This window comes from Dryobates pubescens, chromosome 15 (assembly GCF_014839835.1).
Source record: "Dryobates pubescens isolate bDryPub1 chromosome 15, bDryPub1.pri, whole genome shotgun sequence".
Taxonomy (NCBI): Eukaryota; Metazoa; Chordata; class Aves; order Piciformes; family Picidae; genus Dryobates; species Dryobates pubescens.
The window spans coordinates 4,822,547-4,843,073 of NC_071626.1; the positions used below are offsets into that span (position 1 = coordinate 4,822,547).

Genomic DNA, 20,527 nt, shown 5'->3' on the forward strand with positions numbered 1-20,527 from the left:
ATAGGTTGGACACGATGATCTTGAAGGTCTCTTCCAACCTGGTCTGGTCTATTCTATTCTATTCTAGGAGAACATATGAGAGAATAGTGAGAAATTTGTGTTTTCCTAATGGAAACAAATATTTTCAGTGATTTCTCAGCAGACATCACAGCCCACATTATGGTGTAAAGAAATCGACTGGCAGTTGAAAGCCATTTTCCAAACTGAAATGAGGAGTTGTATTCAGACTTTCTCTGTTCTCTCTCTATATATACTGCATATCCAACAGCAGAATGTTTGGAATTGAAATAAAACCTGAGGTAAAAATTGGCTTTGTCCTTCGTGAAGATTACTCCAGGAATTCCCCAAAACATTTTGCAGCATAACATCTTTTTTTCAGTACTATCACTGAGGCTAAGAGGACACTAGATTAAAGCAGCAGAGTGAGCTTTCTTTTACTAAGGTGAGCAGGCTGCTTACACAACATAGTTGATGTATATTCCTGTGTTAAAGATTTACAGGACACCCTGGTGCCTACTTAAGGCTGATAAACCGGTGGAGACTGGAAGAGGTGAGTGCTCACTAACTGATTTATCAGCTGTCCACAGATGCAGTGAGTGCAAGCAGAGGCAGACCTGTAACTTTGTCTAGGTAGTTTTGAGTGTTCAGTTTTCAGCTGCTGTCTAACTCCCCACTACTGACACTACCATCTGCTATTAAAACCCTCTATGTATTGATATATACTGATACATGTATTGCCTTTTTCAGTGCTGGCAGTTTTCAGTGTTTGCATCACATTGGGATAGTGCTACCAAATAGTGCTACCAAATGGCTCAAATCTTACTCGCATTTTCACACAGGAAATATTTCATCCTTGAAATGAATCATTCAGTGATGCATCTGACAACTTTTTACTTCTGAAAAAATTCTTTCTTCTCAGCTTTTCTAGCCTTACTGATCAGGGAGAACATTAACTTAGAAACCCAGACACATAAAATGTACTTCAAAGTTGACTAAAACAACTGAACAAACTTCCCCAAAGACCTCCTGGCATAGCGTTCCATGTCTGTAAAACCAAGTGGATTTGAGAGCAATGAGGAGCTGGCTTTGCAAGTCACTCAGGGACCACCCTCATTTTTTGTGTGCAAATACATTCAGAATTCAAAACCCATTTGCCAGTAATTAGAGGTGAGCAGCAGCAGTCCATGAAGCAGTCCTCTAGTTTCCAGGCTGCTATTTGCACACTCAGATCCCATCATTTCTTTTCTGCTTCACAGCTGAATGACTGAAACAACTTTGCAAATACATGACGAATGGCAAGTGGAAAAATGCAGGTCTTGCACTGCCAAGGTGAATTTACCAACAATTCCAGAAATACAGATGTTTTGGTTAATGCAGAGCCACCCAAATGCTATCAAAAATAAGAAGGAATTGTTTGAAAATGCCACCCTAATTTTGAAGTCGTGGATTCTGTGCATTCAGTGAAAGAATACTCCATAAATGGGCAGACAGAAATAAACTGAGCATCCTTTCAAAGTCTGAGAGGGTCTGACCTGGCCTAGCAGCTTGCTGCTGCCAAAGGAAGACAGTTTTGCTCTTCCTTAGTGCCTTCCCCCAGAAGTTTACCTCTTCTTCTTCCTTTTCACTGGCTCTGGCTTGTCCAGCCCCATGAAGAACTCACTTAATTCAGCCTGTATCAGCAGGAAACTCTTCAGTAATTCTCTCTGAATTACTTTTCTTATAAATTACTGGGCTGAATCTCTCAGAGGGATCAGAGAACAGAGAAAGAACCTCATCTCTGTAGGAACAGAGATGAGAGGGAAAAAAAGAAGCATGTTTGGGAGGGAAGTGCAAAAGGGAGGTGTTGCATGTTGGGTCAATTGCTGGTGGAAACTACAATTAGTAGTCCCTACTACTTTGATTTTTCTCCAGAGGGGGGGGAAATAAATAAAAGAGGGAAAAAAGTCTAATAATATTGACCTTATTGGTCATGTCTGTGCTAGGTCTTCTTGGGAACCTAACTGACAATGTACTGCTTAGCTATCCCTCCAATAGTGTTCTCATCATCTGTTGGATGAAGTCAAGACATTTAATAACATGCCATAGTGTAGTCCAATGTTCAGAGGCACAATCAGACCATAATTTATACATGAGTGATGTTATGGTTGTAACATCACTGCTCCTTCATTTAATACTGCCCCTACCTCTCTCAGGTGATATTGGCTCATGTGACTGATTCCTAAGAATGGATGATTTAATAACAATGCCAGAGAAGTTAATTTTGCAAACCCAAAGCAAAACAACCCAATAGCTATCTGCAACCCTGATCATCTAAGAAAGCTGAATGAGAAACCTCAGCAGGACCCAGGTTCTGAGCACTGTGTAATGCAGTATGCATAAGAAATTCATATCACATTTTGTTCCAGGTCATAACTAATCTTTCCTCATTGAAAACTGTAAAGAAACAGTTCCAGTTCTATGACAGTGAGCTGTTCAACTAACCCATAATACCCAGCTTTTAACAATACAGCTTGGACTCCACTGTTTGGATGCACACAGTAAATTGTGCAAATGCTGTTTGGAGGGCAAAAAATGTTTTGGTCCTTTTATGTTTCTTCCAATAGTAGATAAAAAAACTGATGAATTACCTAAATCTGTACTAGCTGAGCACTTCTCCCCAAAGCACCATCACTTCTGCAAGGGCTGGAGCCACTGCTAAAGTGAGCAAGCATTCAGCAAGGGTCATTAGCAACTGGATTTTGACAGAGATTTTTAGTTCTTCAAGGAGAGAAAAGATTTGCATGGTCCACTCAGTCACACACATCAAATAGTACTCAATAAGCAGCACTAGGTCTATCCTCTAGACACAAACTCTTTGTCCTGTTCAGCCAGGAGTAATTTTCTCTTCATTCTCTATACCAGCAAAGTCAACATCCCCAATAACTATTGAAATCATTGGAGAAACTTGGTAGCCTTTGCCTCTGTCCCACCCACAACAGATCATAAGCTGCACAACAGATTATAAGCACTAATGGGAACCTTGTATTGGTTTCAGCTCATTTTGATCTCTGCAGAGAATTAGATGACAGGCTTAAAAAGCTTGATGGTATGATACAGTCTCCTATGTTCCTGTGAGCTTAGGGGGTTTTCCAAGTGGCATTTCATTTCCTTGAAGTGAATTATCTAATATCCCTTTCTAGTCTTTCAGAAGTGCTTTTAAAGCTCAGCATTACTTCTGCTTAACCTTTTGTCTCTTCCTTCCTCTAGTGCCACCCTAGTGGATGCCTTATTGATCTCTGTATGCAGATGGGTATTATCATGGTGTTAAAGCAGACCTGGAATAATTTCATGGAACTGGGCTACCCGTAAGTAAATGTAAATCCTCTATAGGTCACAGAAAAAGTACTGGTTTTATGCTTTCCTTATGACAGAATCACAGGGGTTGGAAGGGACCAAAAGAGGTCATGGAGTCCAGACCCCTGCCAGAGCAGGACCATACAATCTAGCTCAGGTCACACAGGAACATGTCCAGACAGGCCTTGAAAGTCTCCAGAGAAGGAGACTCCACAACCCCTCTGGGCTGCCTGTTCCAGTGCTCTGTGACCCTCACAGTGAAGAAGTTCCTCCTCATGTTGAGGTGGAACCTCCTGTGCTGTAGTTCATATCCATTGCCCCTTGTCCTATCCCAGGGAGCAAGTGAGCAGAGCCTGTCCCCTCCCTCCTGACCCCCAGCCCTCAGATATTTATAAACAGTTATTAAATCCCCTCTAAGTCCCCTCTCCAGACTAAAAAGCCCCAGGTCCCTCAGCCTCTCCTCACAGGGTAGTGCTCCAGTCCCCTAATCATCCTTGTAGCTCTCCACTGGACCCTCTCCAGCAGATCCCTGTCCCTCTTAAACTGGGGAGCCCAAAACTGGATGCAGTACTCAAGATGAGGTCTCACCAGGGCAGAGCAGAGGGGGGAGAAGAACCTCCCTCGATCTGCTGGACACACTCCAGTTACACACTCTGCTGGCCATTTAGGACCAGTAACATAAAACCAAGTGGTAATTACAACAGAACACTCCCCCTAGGGCAGAGGATTCTTAAGACAGATTCCCAGATGTGTAGAGGTAGGTTGCATTTGATTGTTTGTTGTTGTTTTTTTCACCTAGGTTGCCAAAATGAACCTGTAATAGGAATATGAACAAATAAATAAGATATGGGAAGCACTTCATTTCACTAAACTCTATTCCATGTTTTAAAACCCTATAAATATAGCTGTAGGAAGGCTGTATGTCCTCATACAGGAATATTTTATGTATCATTTTTTAGGCATGCCAGTAAGTTCTAAATTGGATTTCTCTTTGCTGGGCAATAAAACATGCTGGGGGGGGGGGACACCAAAAAATAAGAGCTGGAAAAAATGCACTACTGGAATATATACTCCCAGAGATAGAAAAATGTCCTGACTGCTATGTAGACAAGTTCCCCAAGCTGATCTTCAGGGTATTAGGGAGCTCTGCCCTAGCTAAAAAGGTTGATGAGTATTCATTCCCTATTGGTTCATTTCTTACAGATCAGTGCTTAATGAGCATATTTAGTATTTTTAGTATTTAATGAGCATGTATGATTAATATAGACAGTTGATGCTAGAGACAGTGTGGCAGGTCATCAAGGGAAATCAGCAAGTGTGAAAATATTAGAGAGAGAGCTGACATTGTCAGAAAGTTTGCCCTTGCAGGGTTCAGAGGGATTTGCTTTGCTGCAGGATCCACAGCAGAGCTACTGCAGAGTTCAGCCCCTCAACTGCAGAAATGTCTTGCAGCGGTGATTTCAGGCAGCCTGGGTGCTGGTCACATCTAGCTGTGATGAGAACCGAGCAAATGATTTCAAGGCACAAAATAGCTGGCAATCAGGGTGCTCAGAGCCCACTATGGCTGCCCTCACAAGTTTGCACCTAGCACTGCTTGCCAGGACTTTGCAGCTGCGAAGGCTGGAGAAGGATGGAACAGCAGCAGCAGTATTGATCCTTCTCTTACCGATCCCTGCCTCTCTTGTCAGTTTTCATTAGAACTTTCTGCTACCTACTAACAGGGATTTCAGAGCCTAATGAAGAGCGCAGAAGGGGATTAAAGGAGGTGACTGAAGGAGATGGGAGGAGATAATTTAAGAGCAAGTGATTTAATAGGAGTAAATTGCTTCAGGTGACGTCAGCCTTTTCACTTTAGAGTCACAACAACAATCACAGCACAAAACACACAGTCACAACAATGGGGGCTGCCTCAGCTTACTCTGATGAGAGGCCAAACCAGGCCACCGTGGAGGCAACAAGCGAAGCATAGTCAGAGAAAGGCTCCAACCACAACTTTGGAGAAAATCTCTGTCATGGCTTTTTGCTCTTTTGTTTTTCCCCCCCACACACACTCTCTCTGCTAACTGCAGCTTACAGAATCACAGGATATAGCTGGTTGGAAGACCTCAAAGGTCATCCAGTCCAATCCTCAACCCAGCACTGAAGAGTCAACACTTAACTATATCCCTAAGCACCAGGACCTTGCCCCAGGGTTGGTGACTCATCTGCTGCCCAGGGCAGACCATGCCAGACCATGCCAGTGTTTGAGAACCCTCTCAGTGAAGAAATATTTCCTAATATCCAGTCTAAACCTCCCCATGTTCTTTGTTGGCCAAGCCAGTGCAACTCCCTGACCTAGAGAAGCAAGGGTAAGCACTCATTTCTCTTCTGGTTCAGTGCTTTACCCAGTAATGTGTTTCTTCAGGACCAGTTTCTTGCCCCTGAAATCCAGTCTAGCTCCCCTGTTTCTTGAGGGGGAGATCAAGCAAGCATTAGCACTCTATTTCCTGATTTCTCTGTTAGAGCTCAACTAACTCCACACAGCAATGCATTCTGCCACATACAGAATACAGAAGTAATCAGGTTGGAAAAGAGTTTCAAGATCATCAAGTCCAACCTATCACCCAACACCATCTAATCAACTCAACCATGGCACTAAGTGCCACATCCAGTCTCTTTTTAAACAGTTCCAGTGATGGTGACTCCACCACCTCCCTGGGCAGCCCGTTCCAATGGCCAATCTCTCTGGGAAGAACTTCTTCCTAACATCCAGCCTAAACCTCCCCTAAACAGAGCCCGAGGTGACTTGGCATACTGTGTAGAAGAAAAAGAAGGTTAAAAAAATAATGGAAAGATGTTGAAATCCCTCCACCATGCTAACAACATCTAGGCCTGGGTTACAGCTCACCAGCCATATCTGTTTTCATGCCTCCTATGTCATGCCATCAGCCACGTGTGTTGCTAATGCTCTGTTTTCCTGTGCATTGGGAAATTAACTTTGCTTAACTTCCAATTCTGTGATAAGTAGCCACTAATGTTGTTATTTATCTTGTTTCTTTAATTGATTGGGGGAAAAAAATGTAGGCTAATTCAAAACTGGTGGACTAGGAGGAGACTACGACAAGAGTACGGCACACAGAGTAAAGCAAGCTTCCCACAGTGGGAAAAGGACTACAACCTGCAACCCATGAATGCTTATGGACTCTTTGATGAATACCTAGAGATGAGTATGTTACTGACCTTAGTTCTTTCTCTTTCACTAGGTTTTAATGCTGTTGCTCTTTTGTTGATGTGGGCTGCTGTACTCTTTAATAAATCATTAAGTTCTTCAGCATGATGGTAGTGAGACACTGGCACAGGTTGCCCAGGGAGGTGGTGGAAGTCTCATCCCTGGAGGTTTTTAAGGCCAGGCTGGATGTGGCTGTGAGCAGCCTAATCTAGTGTGAGGTGTCCATGCCCATGGCAGAAGGGTTGGAACTAGATGATCCTTGAGGTCCCTTCCAACCCTAACAATTCTATGATTAATACATGGAGCTACAGAGGCTGTAGAATGGTTTTCATTCTTACAGATCAGATGTGAGGTGGAATGGAAGTGGCTTTCTAAGAACCAACCAAATCAGTGTAGCTAGCTCCTCTGCTTCTGGTTTGCTGTCTTTGCATCTATGAAACGCTTCTCATTCTCACTTTGTGTGAGGAGGGCTGTTTTCCAAACCAGAACCCACCTCTTTGCATACATTTCTGAGGAGCTTTACTGTTGGTTACTAAAGGAAATTCCCTTGGGCTTTTCATTTTGAAGGGCATGGCCCAGACCTGCACGCTGCTTTATGTTCTACATTTGCCATCATTCACTAAGTCACGCTTACAAAATAGGTTGCTGCCAGAAGGCATTGCTCTGCCCACAGAAATGGGGAAGATTACTGCTCCAGTAAGAGTTAAAGAGCAAGAACCTTTGCACTATGTGACTGCATATGTCATGCCTACTTCTATTTTCTTTTCTCCCTCACACAAGCTTTTTTAAATCCATGGGAAATTCAGCAGTGTGAAAGCCCACCTCCAGAAACCTACAGAAACTTTCCAACTGCTGCACATCTGTATTCAGCCCTAATATTCACAGGCATTGAGAGATCCTTGTTGATGTCAGAGTAAAAATGTCCCTTTCTAAAGACACAGTTAGCCCACCTCCAAACTCTTCTCCAGATTTCAAAAGCTAGATGTTGCTGTCATCCCAGGAAGAGATCTGCATTTGTTCTTGTCATTCTTGCTGGCAAGGGATGGGATGGGATGGAGTGGAGTGGAGTGGAGTGGAGTGGAGTGGAGTGGAGTGGAATGGAATGGAATGGAATGGAATGGAATGGAATGGAATGGAATGGAATGGAATGGAATGGAATTAACCAGGTTGGAAAAGAACTTTGAGATCATCAAGTCCAACCTATCACCCAACACCATGTAATCAACTAAACCATGGCACCAAGTACCTCATCCAGTCTCTTCCAAAACACCTCCAGTGATGGTGACTCCACCACCTCCCTGGGCAGCACATTCCAATGGCCAATCTCTCTTTCTGTGAAGAACTTCTTCCGAACACCCAGCCTCAACCTCCCCTGGGGCAGCTTGAGACTGTGTCCTCTTGTTCTGGTACTGGGTGCCTGGGAGAAGAGACCAACTCCCACCTGGCTACAACCTCCCTTCAGGTAGTTGTAGACAGCAAGAAGGTCTCCCCTGAGCCTCCTCTTCTCCAGGCTAAGCAATCCCAGCTCCCTCAGCCTCTCCTCACAGGGCTGTGCTCCAAACCCCTCCCCAGCTTTGTTGCCCTTCTCTGGACACTTTCCAGCAAGACTTCTTTCTTAAACTGAAGGGCCCAGAACTGGACACAGGACTCAAGGTGTGGCCTAACCAGTGCTGAGTACAGGGCAGAATGACTTCCCTGCTCCTGCTGTAGAAACATCAGTAGACAGCATAATAACAAATGTTTGTACATTTATGCATGGTGTTTGCATGCATGTATTATCTTAGTCTTTGGGATTAGATCTTAATAGTTATACTGTAACCTTTTCTTGTTTGGTTGTTTGTGGTTTGTGTTTTTTTTCCCTAGTTCTCCAGTTTGGATTCACAACCATTTTTGTGGCAGCTTTTCCACTGGCACCACTTCTGGCCTTACTTAACAATATCATTGAAATTCGGCTTGATGCATACAAATTTGTCACCCAGTGGAGAAGACCTTTAGCTTCAAGAGCCAAAGACATAGGTGAGCTCTTTGTATCTGTGTTTGTTATGTGTGTGTGTGTGTGTTATTTTTTAAGGCAAAGCCTTGATCCCTTCAAGAAAGAGCAGATTTAGGTATTTTCAGTCACTTTCCTTACTAACAAAACACAATTTAATCGTGCAAATAAAACTTCAGGTATCTAATGGCAGCCTACTTATGTAATTAGTAGTCTGTATTGGAAAATGCCTTCTAGTGATTTTCTGGGTGACTTAACAACCAGGGTATTTTAATGAAGTGATCAGTGCTCTCTGCAGGTTTTCCCTTGTGGCAGGCAGACTGTGTGAGCACATCGCTGCTCAGGTTTGAATCTAATCACCAGACAGAGCAGCTGAAACATGAAAGTCAAGTTAAAGCAGGCACCATCCTGTAAAGCACCTGTGTTTTGTATTTGCCTGGCCAAAACCAAGCTCCGCTATGACTCAGAGGCTATGCCCACTAGGTCCTTCCTCAGTCAGACACGGGGGGTGGGTCTAGATCCCAGAGACAACTTGCCCTTGGTGAGGCACACCTGCATTGTCAAACAGAGGGTTCATGTGGGTTTGAGTTCATCCAGCCACACACTACTGCAAGGCCTTTCTGAATGTACTTTGAGTATAAATCTCTTCTGTCCTTGCAGTATACAAAAGGAGAACACTTTTAGGAAGGGCTCTGTAAAACAAACCCATCTGCCTACTGCTGCATCCCTGGTGGCTTTGGAGGGGTCAATAGGATACCTTAACACCCATCTGCATTGCAAACAATTCATGCCCACATTACAAACCAGCAGAAGCTCAGGCTTTGTGCTGTCAGAATGGTCTGAAATCTGCTTTGTTTGTGAACAGTGTGGATCTATGGATTTAGGAACAAGCCTGGACATCAGCCAGTACAGAGCATGCACAGGAAAAACAGATCTTTTTTTGCTTCAGGTTGATTCAGAGAGGATTTCTCAAAATGAGTTGCATTCACTTCCCTGTTCAGCAGAGATTTCAGGAGCAGCTTGATGCTTCTTTAAAATCAAGTCATGTCTTACCTTCCTTTCATGTGGTGCTCTGTGATGATCCTCACGACCAGAGTTGGTGTACGCCTGTACCACAGAATCTGTCAGATAGATGGGCCAAAAATCCCAGGTGATGCCTGGGGGCTATGTGCCATTGTGCAGCGTCAGTGTGCCATGAAGATTTGATGGTGAGAGCTACATGCTGACCAGATGGGCACGAGTTACACCAAGGACCCAGTGACAGACAGATCATGGACTGCATGATCTGTTGCCCTGGAGACCCTCCTCAAAGGCTGGATAGCTATCATCATAGGCAGGGAGGCTTTACAGTGCTTCTTAAAAGTGCCCACACAGAATGGCTGAGGTTGGAAGGGACCTCAAAGATCATGTTCAGGGACACCTTCCACTAGACCAGGTTGCTCAAGGACTCATCCAGCCTGGCCTTGAACACTTCTAGAGAGAGGCATCCTTGGGCAACCTATTCCAGTGTCTCACCACCCTCACAGTAAAGAATTTCTGCTATCCAGTCCAAATCTGCCCTCCTCAAGCTTCAAGCCATTCCCTCTCATCCTATCACTACAAGCCCTTGTGAAAAGGTCCCTCCCTCTAGAGCTCTTGTAGACCCCATTCAGGCGCTGGAACGCCACTATAAGGTACATGGTTATGTGATGGTGGAGACATGGCCTCCACCAGCATATCTGTGGCTTTCTTGAAATCACTTGAAGGATAAACAAAGTTCTCACTGAGTGGAAACAGAAATCTGGTCCACTGAGGTCCTGCTGTTCAACAAGAAAAGTTACTTTTGTGCAAGTGACTCTCAGATAGAAACTACAGAAAGAGACCGCGAGTGGTGGGGACAACTGCTTCGGAGCGTGCAGTGTCTCAGGCACTTTGGTTGTGGTTTTCTTCAAGTTAACATACTTTCCTTGTTGAACAGGAATCTGGTATGGGATCCTGGAAGGCATTGGAATTCTTTCTGTTATCACAAATGCGTTTGTCATAGCTGTGACGTCAGATTTCATCCCTCGCCTTGTTTACGCTTACAAATATGGACCTTGTGCTGGCCAAGGAGAAGCTGGACAAAAGTAAGCTTTTGAGGGGGGATGTGCATGAAAATCACTTTACCTCCCTAGCAGCTGCAGCTGTATCTGTGTATGTTCTGATTCCACTAACCAAAATTTACTCTCTTTGCTTAGGTAACATTTATTGTATGTGCTTAGCCATAGGTATTGACGCTTTGCATATTCACAGAGCATGAGTGGCTGTAATTTATGACCTTAATTGAAGGGAAACATGGCAGGGCTGCTACAGAGAGGTGGTGTGTGCATCAGGATGCTGCACAAGCTGCACTTCCCAGCTGGTGCACATCAATATAACCCTCTTTTCATGCTGAAGCGATGCTGATATTTATCAGCTACAGATTTAATGAGCATTTGAGACTTGCTCACTGGGGTTGGGGTTGGTTTTCTTCCTGATGTAGTAGTCAGCATGTATTGCTCAAGAAAAAAAGAAGGGAAAAAGCAGTGCCTAGCAATTCCCAACTAATAAATCAAGATACACTTGCAGAGGAAAGTCATTTGTTTTTCTTCTAAAACTAGAGTCCTTAGATTAAATCTTTCAGGAGACATTTGTGAGCTGAACCCCTGCTGCCTAAGTGGATTTTCTTTCAGTGTTACTAAACACTGAGGTTATATTACTGTTTGCACACTACCAGTAAGCTGCTACATGACAACTTGTTCAATCCAGGCTGCTGGACTCAGGGAAGGGCATTGAATCCAGCTGAAGAGAGTTTGCAAATGATCTCCTAGCAGCATTATTAGCAAAGACACTGGGGTTCAGAGACAGCCCAGCTAAAGAGTAGACAGTGATAAAGAGCTTATATTCTGCTGCTAGACATATGGCAGATTGATTTTTATTCCCTGCTACAGAAGGTGAGTTCTTCTGTTGCTGCCTTTCTGCAGTCTCTTGGTTGTCAATACTGTTTAACCACACTGACAGAAGAAGGGCAGCTGGCACAGCAGCTCCTGATTAGCAGTGCTGCTAAGTTGTCCTGCAAGGAGTTTGGCATTTTAGTTGGTGCCAGGGGAGATGTTCCATTTATTTTGATGAAGCTTTAAAGTCCCTTCATGGGTAAAGTGTTTGGTGTGGTGCCAGCCTTTCCCAAGCGTGTGCCTCTGCTTGGGCCATTAGGAAGATCCATAGGATGCTGTCAGCAGCTTTCCTTGCTGCTGATTTTCTCAGGACATGAGAAACCAACACCTTTAGACATTTCAGTTTTATGACAACTCAGACACGACTTCTAAACTAGTTCTGCATAGGGGAAGTAGCTCACAGAGCAAACTCTTACCTTTTCACAGACCTCTCGTCTGGTGTTGTCACACTTCTACTGCTTTCCCCAGTGGATTTCTAGATACAACCATCAGCTAGAATAGAATTAAACCAGGTTGGAAAAGACCTTTGAGATCATCAAGTCCAACCTATCACCCAACACCATCTAATCAACTCAACCATGGCACCAAGTGCCTCATCCAGTCTCCTCTTAAACACCTCCAGTGATGGTGACTCCACCACCTCCCTGGGCAGCTCATTCCGATGGCCAGTCTCTCTTTCTGGCCATAGTAAACCTTTGAAGCAGCCAACTTGGATAAAAACTGTTTCCATCCACATTCTGGGTTTTATTATTGATAAGTACTGTCATAAAAGCAGGAAGCTCTTACAAAATCCACAGGAACACTGAAGTTTCTCAAATTAAGGAGTCAAGAAGATCTGCTGCTGGGTAACCTCGATGAGAGAGGTGCTTTTTTTCTTTCACAAGACATCTGTGCATGTTAGAACCATACAACACCCAGTGATACCAGCAAAGTATTGTCATTAAATTGAATTCCAAACCCAATCAGTATGGAGATTTTGAGACAAAGCCAGATGGTCTTTAAATGTAGTTTCTCAGAGACCACACAATCCACAGTTTAAAATAACCCCAACCAACCAAACCTGAACATTGCTGTGCATTACTCTCTGCACCGCCCTGAGCACCGTGCAGGGCACAGGGAACAGCACAAGAGTCTTGCCTTGAGTACTGTGTCCAGCTTGGGGATCCTCAGTTTAAGAAAGATGTTGAGATACTCAAACGTGTCCAGAGAAGGGCAACAAGGCTGGGGAGAAGTCTCAAGCACAAGCCCTCTGAGGAGAGGCTGAGGGAGCTGGGGGTGTTTAGCCTGGAGAAGAGGAGGCTCAGGGCAGACCTTATTGCCGTTTACAACTAGCTGAAGGGAGGTTGTAGCCAGGTGGGGGTTGGTCTCTTCTCCCAGGCAACCAGCACCAGAACAAGAGGACACAGTCTCAAGCTGTGCCAGGGGAGGATTGGGCTGGATGTTAGGGAAAAATTCTTCCCAGAAAGAGAGACTGGCCATTGGAATGTGCTGCCCAGGGAGGTGGTGGAGTCACCATCCCTGAAAGTGTTTTAAAAAAGACTGGATGAGGAACTTTGTGCCATGGCTCAGTTGATTAGATGGTGTTAGATTATGGGTTGGACTTGATGATCTCAAAGGCCTTTTCCAATTCTGTGATTCAGTGATTCCTCTCCTCAGCTTTAGCACAAAACTTGAGCCTTCTAATGACTGCCACAGCACTTGGTCAGGTGACAGGTATTATCCCACTTGGTGTTCTCCAAATTACAGTATCACTAAGGTTGGAACAGACCTCAAAGATCATCGAGTGCTCATCTTCCTTGGGGTCTTTAAATACTGGATTCCTCTAACTGGACACTGTGTAAAAGGCTATTTTAAGTGTGCTGCCTTTCTGTCTGAATTAATGGCCCTTTGTGCTGGTACCATGAGGGCAACAGTGGGAATATTCTGATCATCATCCTGGTGCTACTCATTATTTTCTCTACCTCTCTTGTGTCCCATTTTTAGGTGACTTTCCTTTAAAAAAATAACCAGTCCCAGACTTCACCCTGTCCTCTTCCACAGAAATCTACCATTGCTGCACTTTTATTGTCCCTCTGACCTACTTGAGCATTTCTTTTGTATTGTCTCAACATCCCTGTCAAATATTAACGAGCGTCACGGTTATCCCGTGGATTTCATGCCACCCAGAGAGCTTCTTCCTGGGCACAACAATTAACAGAAAAACCTTGCTGTGTTCTGACTGCAGGATGTGGTTTTTTTCCCCCCCTCTAGGTGTATGGTTGGCTATGTGAATGCCAGTTTGTCAGTGTTCCTGGTGTCTGACTTTGAAAACCGTTCGGAGCCCACATCCAATGGAAGTGAATTCTCTGGATCCCCATTAAAATATTGCAGGTAAGCACCTGGTCAAAATGCCACTTTGCTTTAAGAGGGCGCAGGGGAGAAGCACCATGGTAAATTTGGGGTTGCAACTGATTTTCAGAACTAAAGAGCCAGGATCTAGCCTGGAGAAGAGGAGGCTCAGGGGAGACCTTCTTGCTCTCTACAACTACCTGAAGGGAGGTTGTAGCCAGGAGGGGGTTGGTCCTTCTCCTAGGTAACCAGCACCAGAACAAGAGGATACAGTCTCAAGCTGCAGCAGGGGAAGTTTAGGCTTGAGGTGAGGAGAAAGTTCTTCACTGAGAGAGTTGTTAGCCATTGGAATGTGCTGCCCAGAGAGATGGTGGAGTCACCGTCCCTGGAGGTGTTCAAGAAGGGGTTGGATGTGGCACTTGGTGCCATGGTTTAGTCATGAGGTCTGTGGTGACAGGTTGGACTCGATGATCTTTGAGGTCTCTTCCAACCATGGTGATTCTGTGATTCTGTGAATTAACTGTGCCCTTCAGGGGCATGCTTGTGGCACTGCTTGGCTCTTACTGCACAATTCTCTCCCTAGACAAAGGAGAAGCTGAAAATTGGGTATTTGGCAGGTGTTCTTAGTAGACGATTTCTCTGGTGCCATGGCTTGAACCAGACACAACCATCACAGAGAAATATGGTATCAAAGAGCCAATAATCATCATAGAATCAACCAAGCTGGAAAAGACCTCAGAGTTCATCAAGTCCAACCTATTACCTAACACCTAACACCTCATGACAACTAAACCATGGCTTCAAGTGCCACATCCAATCCTTTTTTGAACACCTGCAGGGATGGTGACTCCACCACCTCCCTGGGCAACACATTCCAAAGCTAACAACTCTCTCTGTGAAGAACTTTCTCCTCACCTCCAGCCTAAACTTCCCCTGGTGCAGCTTGAGACTGTGTCCTCTTGTTCTGGTGCTGGTTGCCTAGGAGAAGAGACCAACCCCCTCATGGCCACAACCTCCCTTCAGGTAGTTGTAGAGAGCAATAAGGTCTCCCCTGAGCCTCCTCTTCTCCAGTCTTAAGAACCCCAGCTCCTTCAGTCTCTCCTCATAGGGCTGTGCTCGAGGCTTCTCCCCACCCTCATTGCCCTTCTCTGGACACATTCAAGTGTCTCAATATCCTTCTTAAATGGAGGGGCCCAGAACTGGACACAGTACTCAAGGTGTGGCCTAACCAGTGCTGAGTATAGGGGCAGAATCACTTCCCTGCTCCTGCTGGCCACACTATTCTTGATGCAGGCTTTTATGATATTGTGGAAATTCTTTTTAAGAGTTTGAGTGGTATAGGATAATGAACTCGGGGGGGGTGGCACTAATGCTTGGGCTTAACTAACCAGTATCTGAGATTTATTTGGTAGGAAGAACATCCCAGTGTTGAATCCATAGACAGCAATTTTCTGTGAAGCACAATGCTCCATTCCACATTGTTTGCCATAGCACCAGTTCAGAATCCTTTGTCATTCTGATCATTCTCTTCCTCCTCTTCAGTACCTTTATTCCCCAGTTTCAAACCGGAGGTTGCTGCTGAGGAAAGCCAGCTCTGGAAACCCCATCAATAATGAAGATGTCCCCTCAATATCCCATAAACAGAACACTATTAAAACTGGTGCCATTCATCTCCAGAAGATAAATCTGTTCTTTGGGGGGAACACTGAATTGTTATGTATATCTATCCTTGAAGGAAAATGAACATCTTTCTTTTCTTATGTCTATCTGTCCTTGAAAGAAAATGAACATCTTTCTTCAGCTGAGATTATCAGCTACTTAAGCCACCTGAGCTCAGGCTCCAGAATCAGTCATTTTAATTGTACTTCAAGGCAGGTATTGATAATGAAGTAAAGCACCATTGTGTTCTGCTGTGCAACAGTGCAGGCATTCTTCTAGGGAAGCAATCTGTCTGAACAAAAACCAGTGGCAACATTCAGTTAACTTCTGCTCATCTGGAACCCAGGCAGATGCTGTTCTGGTTGGGTTTAAAAGGTTTCCGCATTTCTTCTTGGGTAGCACTTGATTCCTAGCAAAGGAAAAAATGGAGACCTACTCTACTGACTTGGGACTTGGTCCAGAGACTTCTGTGTGCAGGATGCTTAGGGTATCATAAAAGATCCTAGAGTCAGAATGATGCTTGCAGAAGAGAAGATCATCTCAGTTTCAAGGACTTGCAGCAGAGGTATTGCAGTGTAACAGAGGTTTGTTGCTGACTTGAATGTAAAGATAGTTTATTCATTTTTGTGCAGCACCTTCTGAAGTCTAAGAAGATGAATGGAGGTTATGAAGTCTCTGTTTCTAGAAGCATTCAAACCCCACCTGGCTGTGTTCTGGTGTGATTTACTCTAGGTGATCCTGCTGTAGCAGGGGGGTTGGACTAGATGATCTTCAAAGGTCCTTTCTAACCTCTACCATTCCGTGGTTCTGTTAATCTCTGTGAAACAGCCGTGCACCAAACATCCTCTGAATTTACTTCACCAGTTTCACTTCACACAGGCAGCAGCTGGAGCTCAAAGCACACTTTGGGGGTGTATATTACCATCAGGTGTCATCTGAAAGTAAACTCAGCTGGGTGAGTTTGCTCATCCAAACCATGGTAAGTGGAGGTGATGGGGATGCTCCCTTCAAAGGCATGCACCTGGTCTGAAAAAAATAACACTAGTGTGGGCAATAATCAAGAGCAGCTGAGGTTTGGGTTTGCCTGCCTTCCAGACAGCAGGGCAGGAGCTTGCTAACTACCACAACTCTGCTTGCCTTTCAGGTACAGGGACTACCGAGACCCTCCCCACTCCCCAGTGCCCTACGGTTACACGCTGCAGTTCTGGCACGTCTTAGCAGCACGGCTGGCATTCATTATTGTATTTGAGGTCAGTGACCACTCAGCTGGCAAAACAAAACCAGCAAAATGAAACAAATCAGTGAAGCTTTTCGTTGGGGTGATCTAGGAGGGCAGCTGTGTTCTGTTTCTGCTGGTTTATATTGTGCTTGGTGTTCGGGGGGGTCTGTTTTCTGAACAGTCACAGGTATTTCGGTTCTGATGAAAAGGGGAATGCAGCATTTGGAGAACCATAACAGTGACTTGCAAAGAGAGGAAATAAGCACAGTTTTATTTACTTTCTGAGCTCTGATACTCTGAGCTGCTGAAGGGTCTTATGAAGAATGGCTGAGAGAACTGGGGTTCCCAGAGGAGGGCCACAAAGGTGATCAGAGGGCTGGAGCACTTCTCCTATGAAGACAGGATGAAAGAATTTGGGCTAGACAGCCTGGAGAAGAGAAAGCTTTTAGAAGACCTTATAACTACATTTCAATATCTGAGGGGGACCTACAGGAAAGCTGGGGAAGGAGCTGTTTGGAAGGGCTTTAGCAATAGGACAAGAGGCAGTGGTTTGAAACTGGAGCAGGGTAGATTTAAGCTGAGCATAAGGAGAAAGTCCTTTACAACGAGAGTAGTGAAATACTGGAACAGGTTGCTCAAAGGTATGGTTGAGGCCCCATCCCTGGAGACATTCAAGATCAGACTTGATGAGGCCTTGGGCAACCTGCTAACTGCAGTGGGGTTGGACAAGGTGACCTTTGAGGGTCCCTTCCCATGTGGTGCCATCTGTGAGTCTTTTATTTCTCCTGTCTAGAATGAGTGTCCTTTCCGAGGTGGAGATATTTTCTGTTTCTCTGCTCCTCCTCTCAGCTGGAGTGACTAAATCTCCAAGCAGCATTTTTGATGAAACAAAACAAGACAAGCAATCCTGCCCTATCACACTCAACCTTTGCTGTGGCATGCCTAAAATATCAGGGACAAAGTTAGCTTGCATTTCATTGTGATGTTTAGTAAGTGTCAGCATGAGAGACAGAGCATAGGCGGGGAAAATCTTTCACTTTGCATAGGAAATTCACTGGTTCCAGTACTGGTGCAAGGGTTTTCTGGCCACAGGAAAGTGTTGCATCATTTGACCTTCCTCTTCCTGCAGAGTAATCCATTAACACCATGCCCTGCCCAGACAACCTTACAGCAAATCATGATCTCAGGGATTTGAGCAGGGAGGTCATAACCTTTGCTGTGATCAGGTTTGAGTCCTTATCTGAACCCGGCTGCTCATAACCTTGGCTGCAATCCATGCTCTGTTGACTTTGGCTGGAGGTCCTGGGGGGGGAAAAGGGTCCTGGATTTGGTTTCTTCCAGTTTGGCAACGGATTGAATTGTAACACAGAACCTTTTTCTGGTGAATCGGAAGGAGAGTGTTTGCAGGAGATAAGGAAAAGACTTCTTTCCTTCCTCAGGTTTCTAATTTTTCATTGTGTTGTTGTTTTTACAGCACCTTGTCTTTTGCATAAAGCACCTGATATCCTACTTAATCCCAGATCTCCCAAAGGATCTGAGGGATCGGATGAGGAGAGAGAAGTATCTGATTCAGGAGATGATGTATGAAGCCGAACTGGAGCGGCTGCAGAAAGAGCGAAAGGAAAGGAAGAGGAATGGGAAATCTTACCACAATGAGTGGCCATGATGGGGTGAGGCAGAAGATGGGAATTCTCTTGATCAAACATTTTCTGGTTTTCCACAGCTGAGGTTGCAGTGTGAGGAAGAGTGGGTCCACGCTGTGTGCCCTTGGCACACGCCCGCCCGCGTTTGCCAGGGTGCCTATTGTCCTAAGTCTTTTGAAACCACAAGTCTTGCAAGGCTTAGTGTTCTCCAGAGCTGTCAGCATGAGCAGACCAGAGCAATGCTTAACTCTCTGCACTCTTTCCAGGAAGCTCCCAGACCCTGACTTAAATTGAAGGCCCTGAACCTAAAAGCAAGTCATATATTTTACAGTGCTTTCCCGAACTCAGTGGTCTGATGGCTCATCCTCATGACCCAGCTGCTACTTCACAACCGGTGACTGTGTGCTGGCAACGTGGCAGCACTTGCCCATGTGTGTGGCCACCACTTGCAGCATGGCAACATTGCCCTCTTCCATAGTGGACTAAGCTGAGCTCACTTGCATTTACCACAAGTTAAGGTTGCATATGTGGAACATTTCCATCACTCCAGCAACACTGAAGTATTGTTTAGGGGGAGATGCTTGAGTCTAATCAACTGGTCTAACAATGCTGAAAAACCTAGGTATGCAGAAGTGCTGACAGACAGACAAGCATTTAAATGTAGAGTCATTTCTTTGGAAATGATGCTGTGAAGTGCTGGTTGTATGTTTGAAAGATTTGAACAGTGCCTTTTCAGCTACAGGACTATCTGATCTCTGAAGGAAACAAATCAGGCTGGAGCATCTTGCCAGGAACTGCCCATGGATTAGTATTGCAAGATCACACGGAGGCCTCAAGAGGAATTAGGGTGTCCAATACATGTAAGAGAAGACAGGCTGTGTCTGAAAGACCTATCTGTACAAATGAAATAAATAAAAACCCAAAAAACAGCAGATGAACAAAGTCAGCAGAACAAAAGAACACAACTGTCCAGCAGCTTTAATTTTCTGTATTTAGCCTTCCATTATCTGTGAAGGGGTAAAGGGGAAGGAAACCATCAGACTGTGGCATGAAATAACTTTAAATCCTTTATGCAAAGCAATTTTCCACAGGCTGCAGAATTAGATTTGTCTGAATGGGCCACTCTCTGTATCCTTTTGCAAATTCATGAACCCAAAGCAGTGGAGCTATAGGTCTAAAGACTGCAGAAGTGTTAATGGGAGCGACATGAACCAAACTGCTGGGTGTTGTGAAAGCTCTACCACCTCTTGCCTCAAAGTGACAGCCCTGCAATTCTTGCAGAACATGCAGTGGCATAAACAGCCACGACACAAACTTCAAAAGCCAGGACTGTAAGAAGCCAGGTGGAAGCATGCCTGTGTCCTGGTGGGGATACAGCCAGGTACAAAATACTGGAGCTGATCTATTTGCTCAACTCTTTTCCAAGCAACTGGAGATCCAGAAAAGTTGTCATCTCCTCAGAAAGCAAGGAATTGTGACCTTGTTAGGGGAAAATTCCACAAGTTGTTTCTACAAGTCCTCCTGGAAATCTTTCAATAGAAGGGATAGGATTTGCCCTTCTGGACAGACCACATAATGCAAGACCTTATGGATGGATGTCTCAAGCTCCACAAGACATCACGACAGCTTGCACCAAGACCCTGTGTTGTCAAATTAGTGCTATTAATTTCTTGCCTGTGCTGCTTCCATGCAGGAGGAAGGTCTTAACCAAAGGTAGTATGGCTTGAGGAAGGGGTGGGGTGGCAGAAAATGTATTCACCCTCATCTCTGTAGCCACTGCCTCCCTACATTTTGCTGCTTCACAGCAAGGAACCTCCTCCAGTAGAGAGCCATCATCTTACATGAAGAGGATAAATGGCACAGCAGCTCCCAGCTACCATGTGCTCCTGCCCCAAGCCTGAAGGTCCAATATGACAACATAACCACTGAAGGAATTTCAGGATCAATCTGTTTTCTGTTGACTCAGTGCCAAACTGAGTGGGGACCACAACTAGTGCCTGTGGGGTATATTCCTGCCTGATGAGGAAGTGAACTTGTTCATCTTTGCTTCAGCTTACAAGAGCAGCTGTGGAGACATCCCATAGGCAGTGCAGAAACAGGGGGATTCCTGCCTGTGGGTAGGAGGTGGGGATGAGGCAGTGCCACCCTCTGATACACAGATGCCAAACAGGTTACCATTTGCCATCCACCTAGGGG

The 20,527-nt window shown here is 44.9% G+C and overlaps 1 protein-coding gene across 4 annotated transcripts in view; it reads left to right on the plus strand.

The window, feature by feature from the left end:
* ANO4 (anoctamin 4) overlaps nucleotides 1–19,541 on the plus strand; it is a 177,976-nt gene extending 158,435 nt beyond the window's left edge. For all 4 annotated transcript variants that reach the window (XM_054167688.1, XM_054167691.1, XM_054167690.1 and 1 more), the window contains 8 exons: nucleotides 493–550; nucleotides 3,247–3,344; nucleotides 6,397–6,539; nucleotides 8,405–8,557; nucleotides 10,489–10,636; nucleotides 13,733–13,852; nucleotides 16,614–16,719; nucleotides 18,163–19,541. In XM_054167688.1, coding sequence (XP_054023663.1) covers nucleotides 493–550; nucleotides 3,247–3,344; nucleotides 6,397–6,539; nucleotides 8,405–8,557; nucleotides 10,489–10,636; nucleotides 13,733–13,852; nucleotides 16,614–16,719; nucleotides 18,163–18,354 — 1,018 coding nt within the window. In that variant the 3' untranslated portion in view covers nucleotides 18,355–19,541. The remainder of the gene's footprint in view (nucleotides 1–492; nucleotides 551–3,246; nucleotides 3,345–6,396; nucleotides 6,540–8,404; nucleotides 8,558–10,488; nucleotides 10,637–13,732; nucleotides 13,853–16,613; nucleotides 16,720–18,162) is intronic.
* Nucleotides 19,542–20,527: the final 986 nt, after the last annotated feature.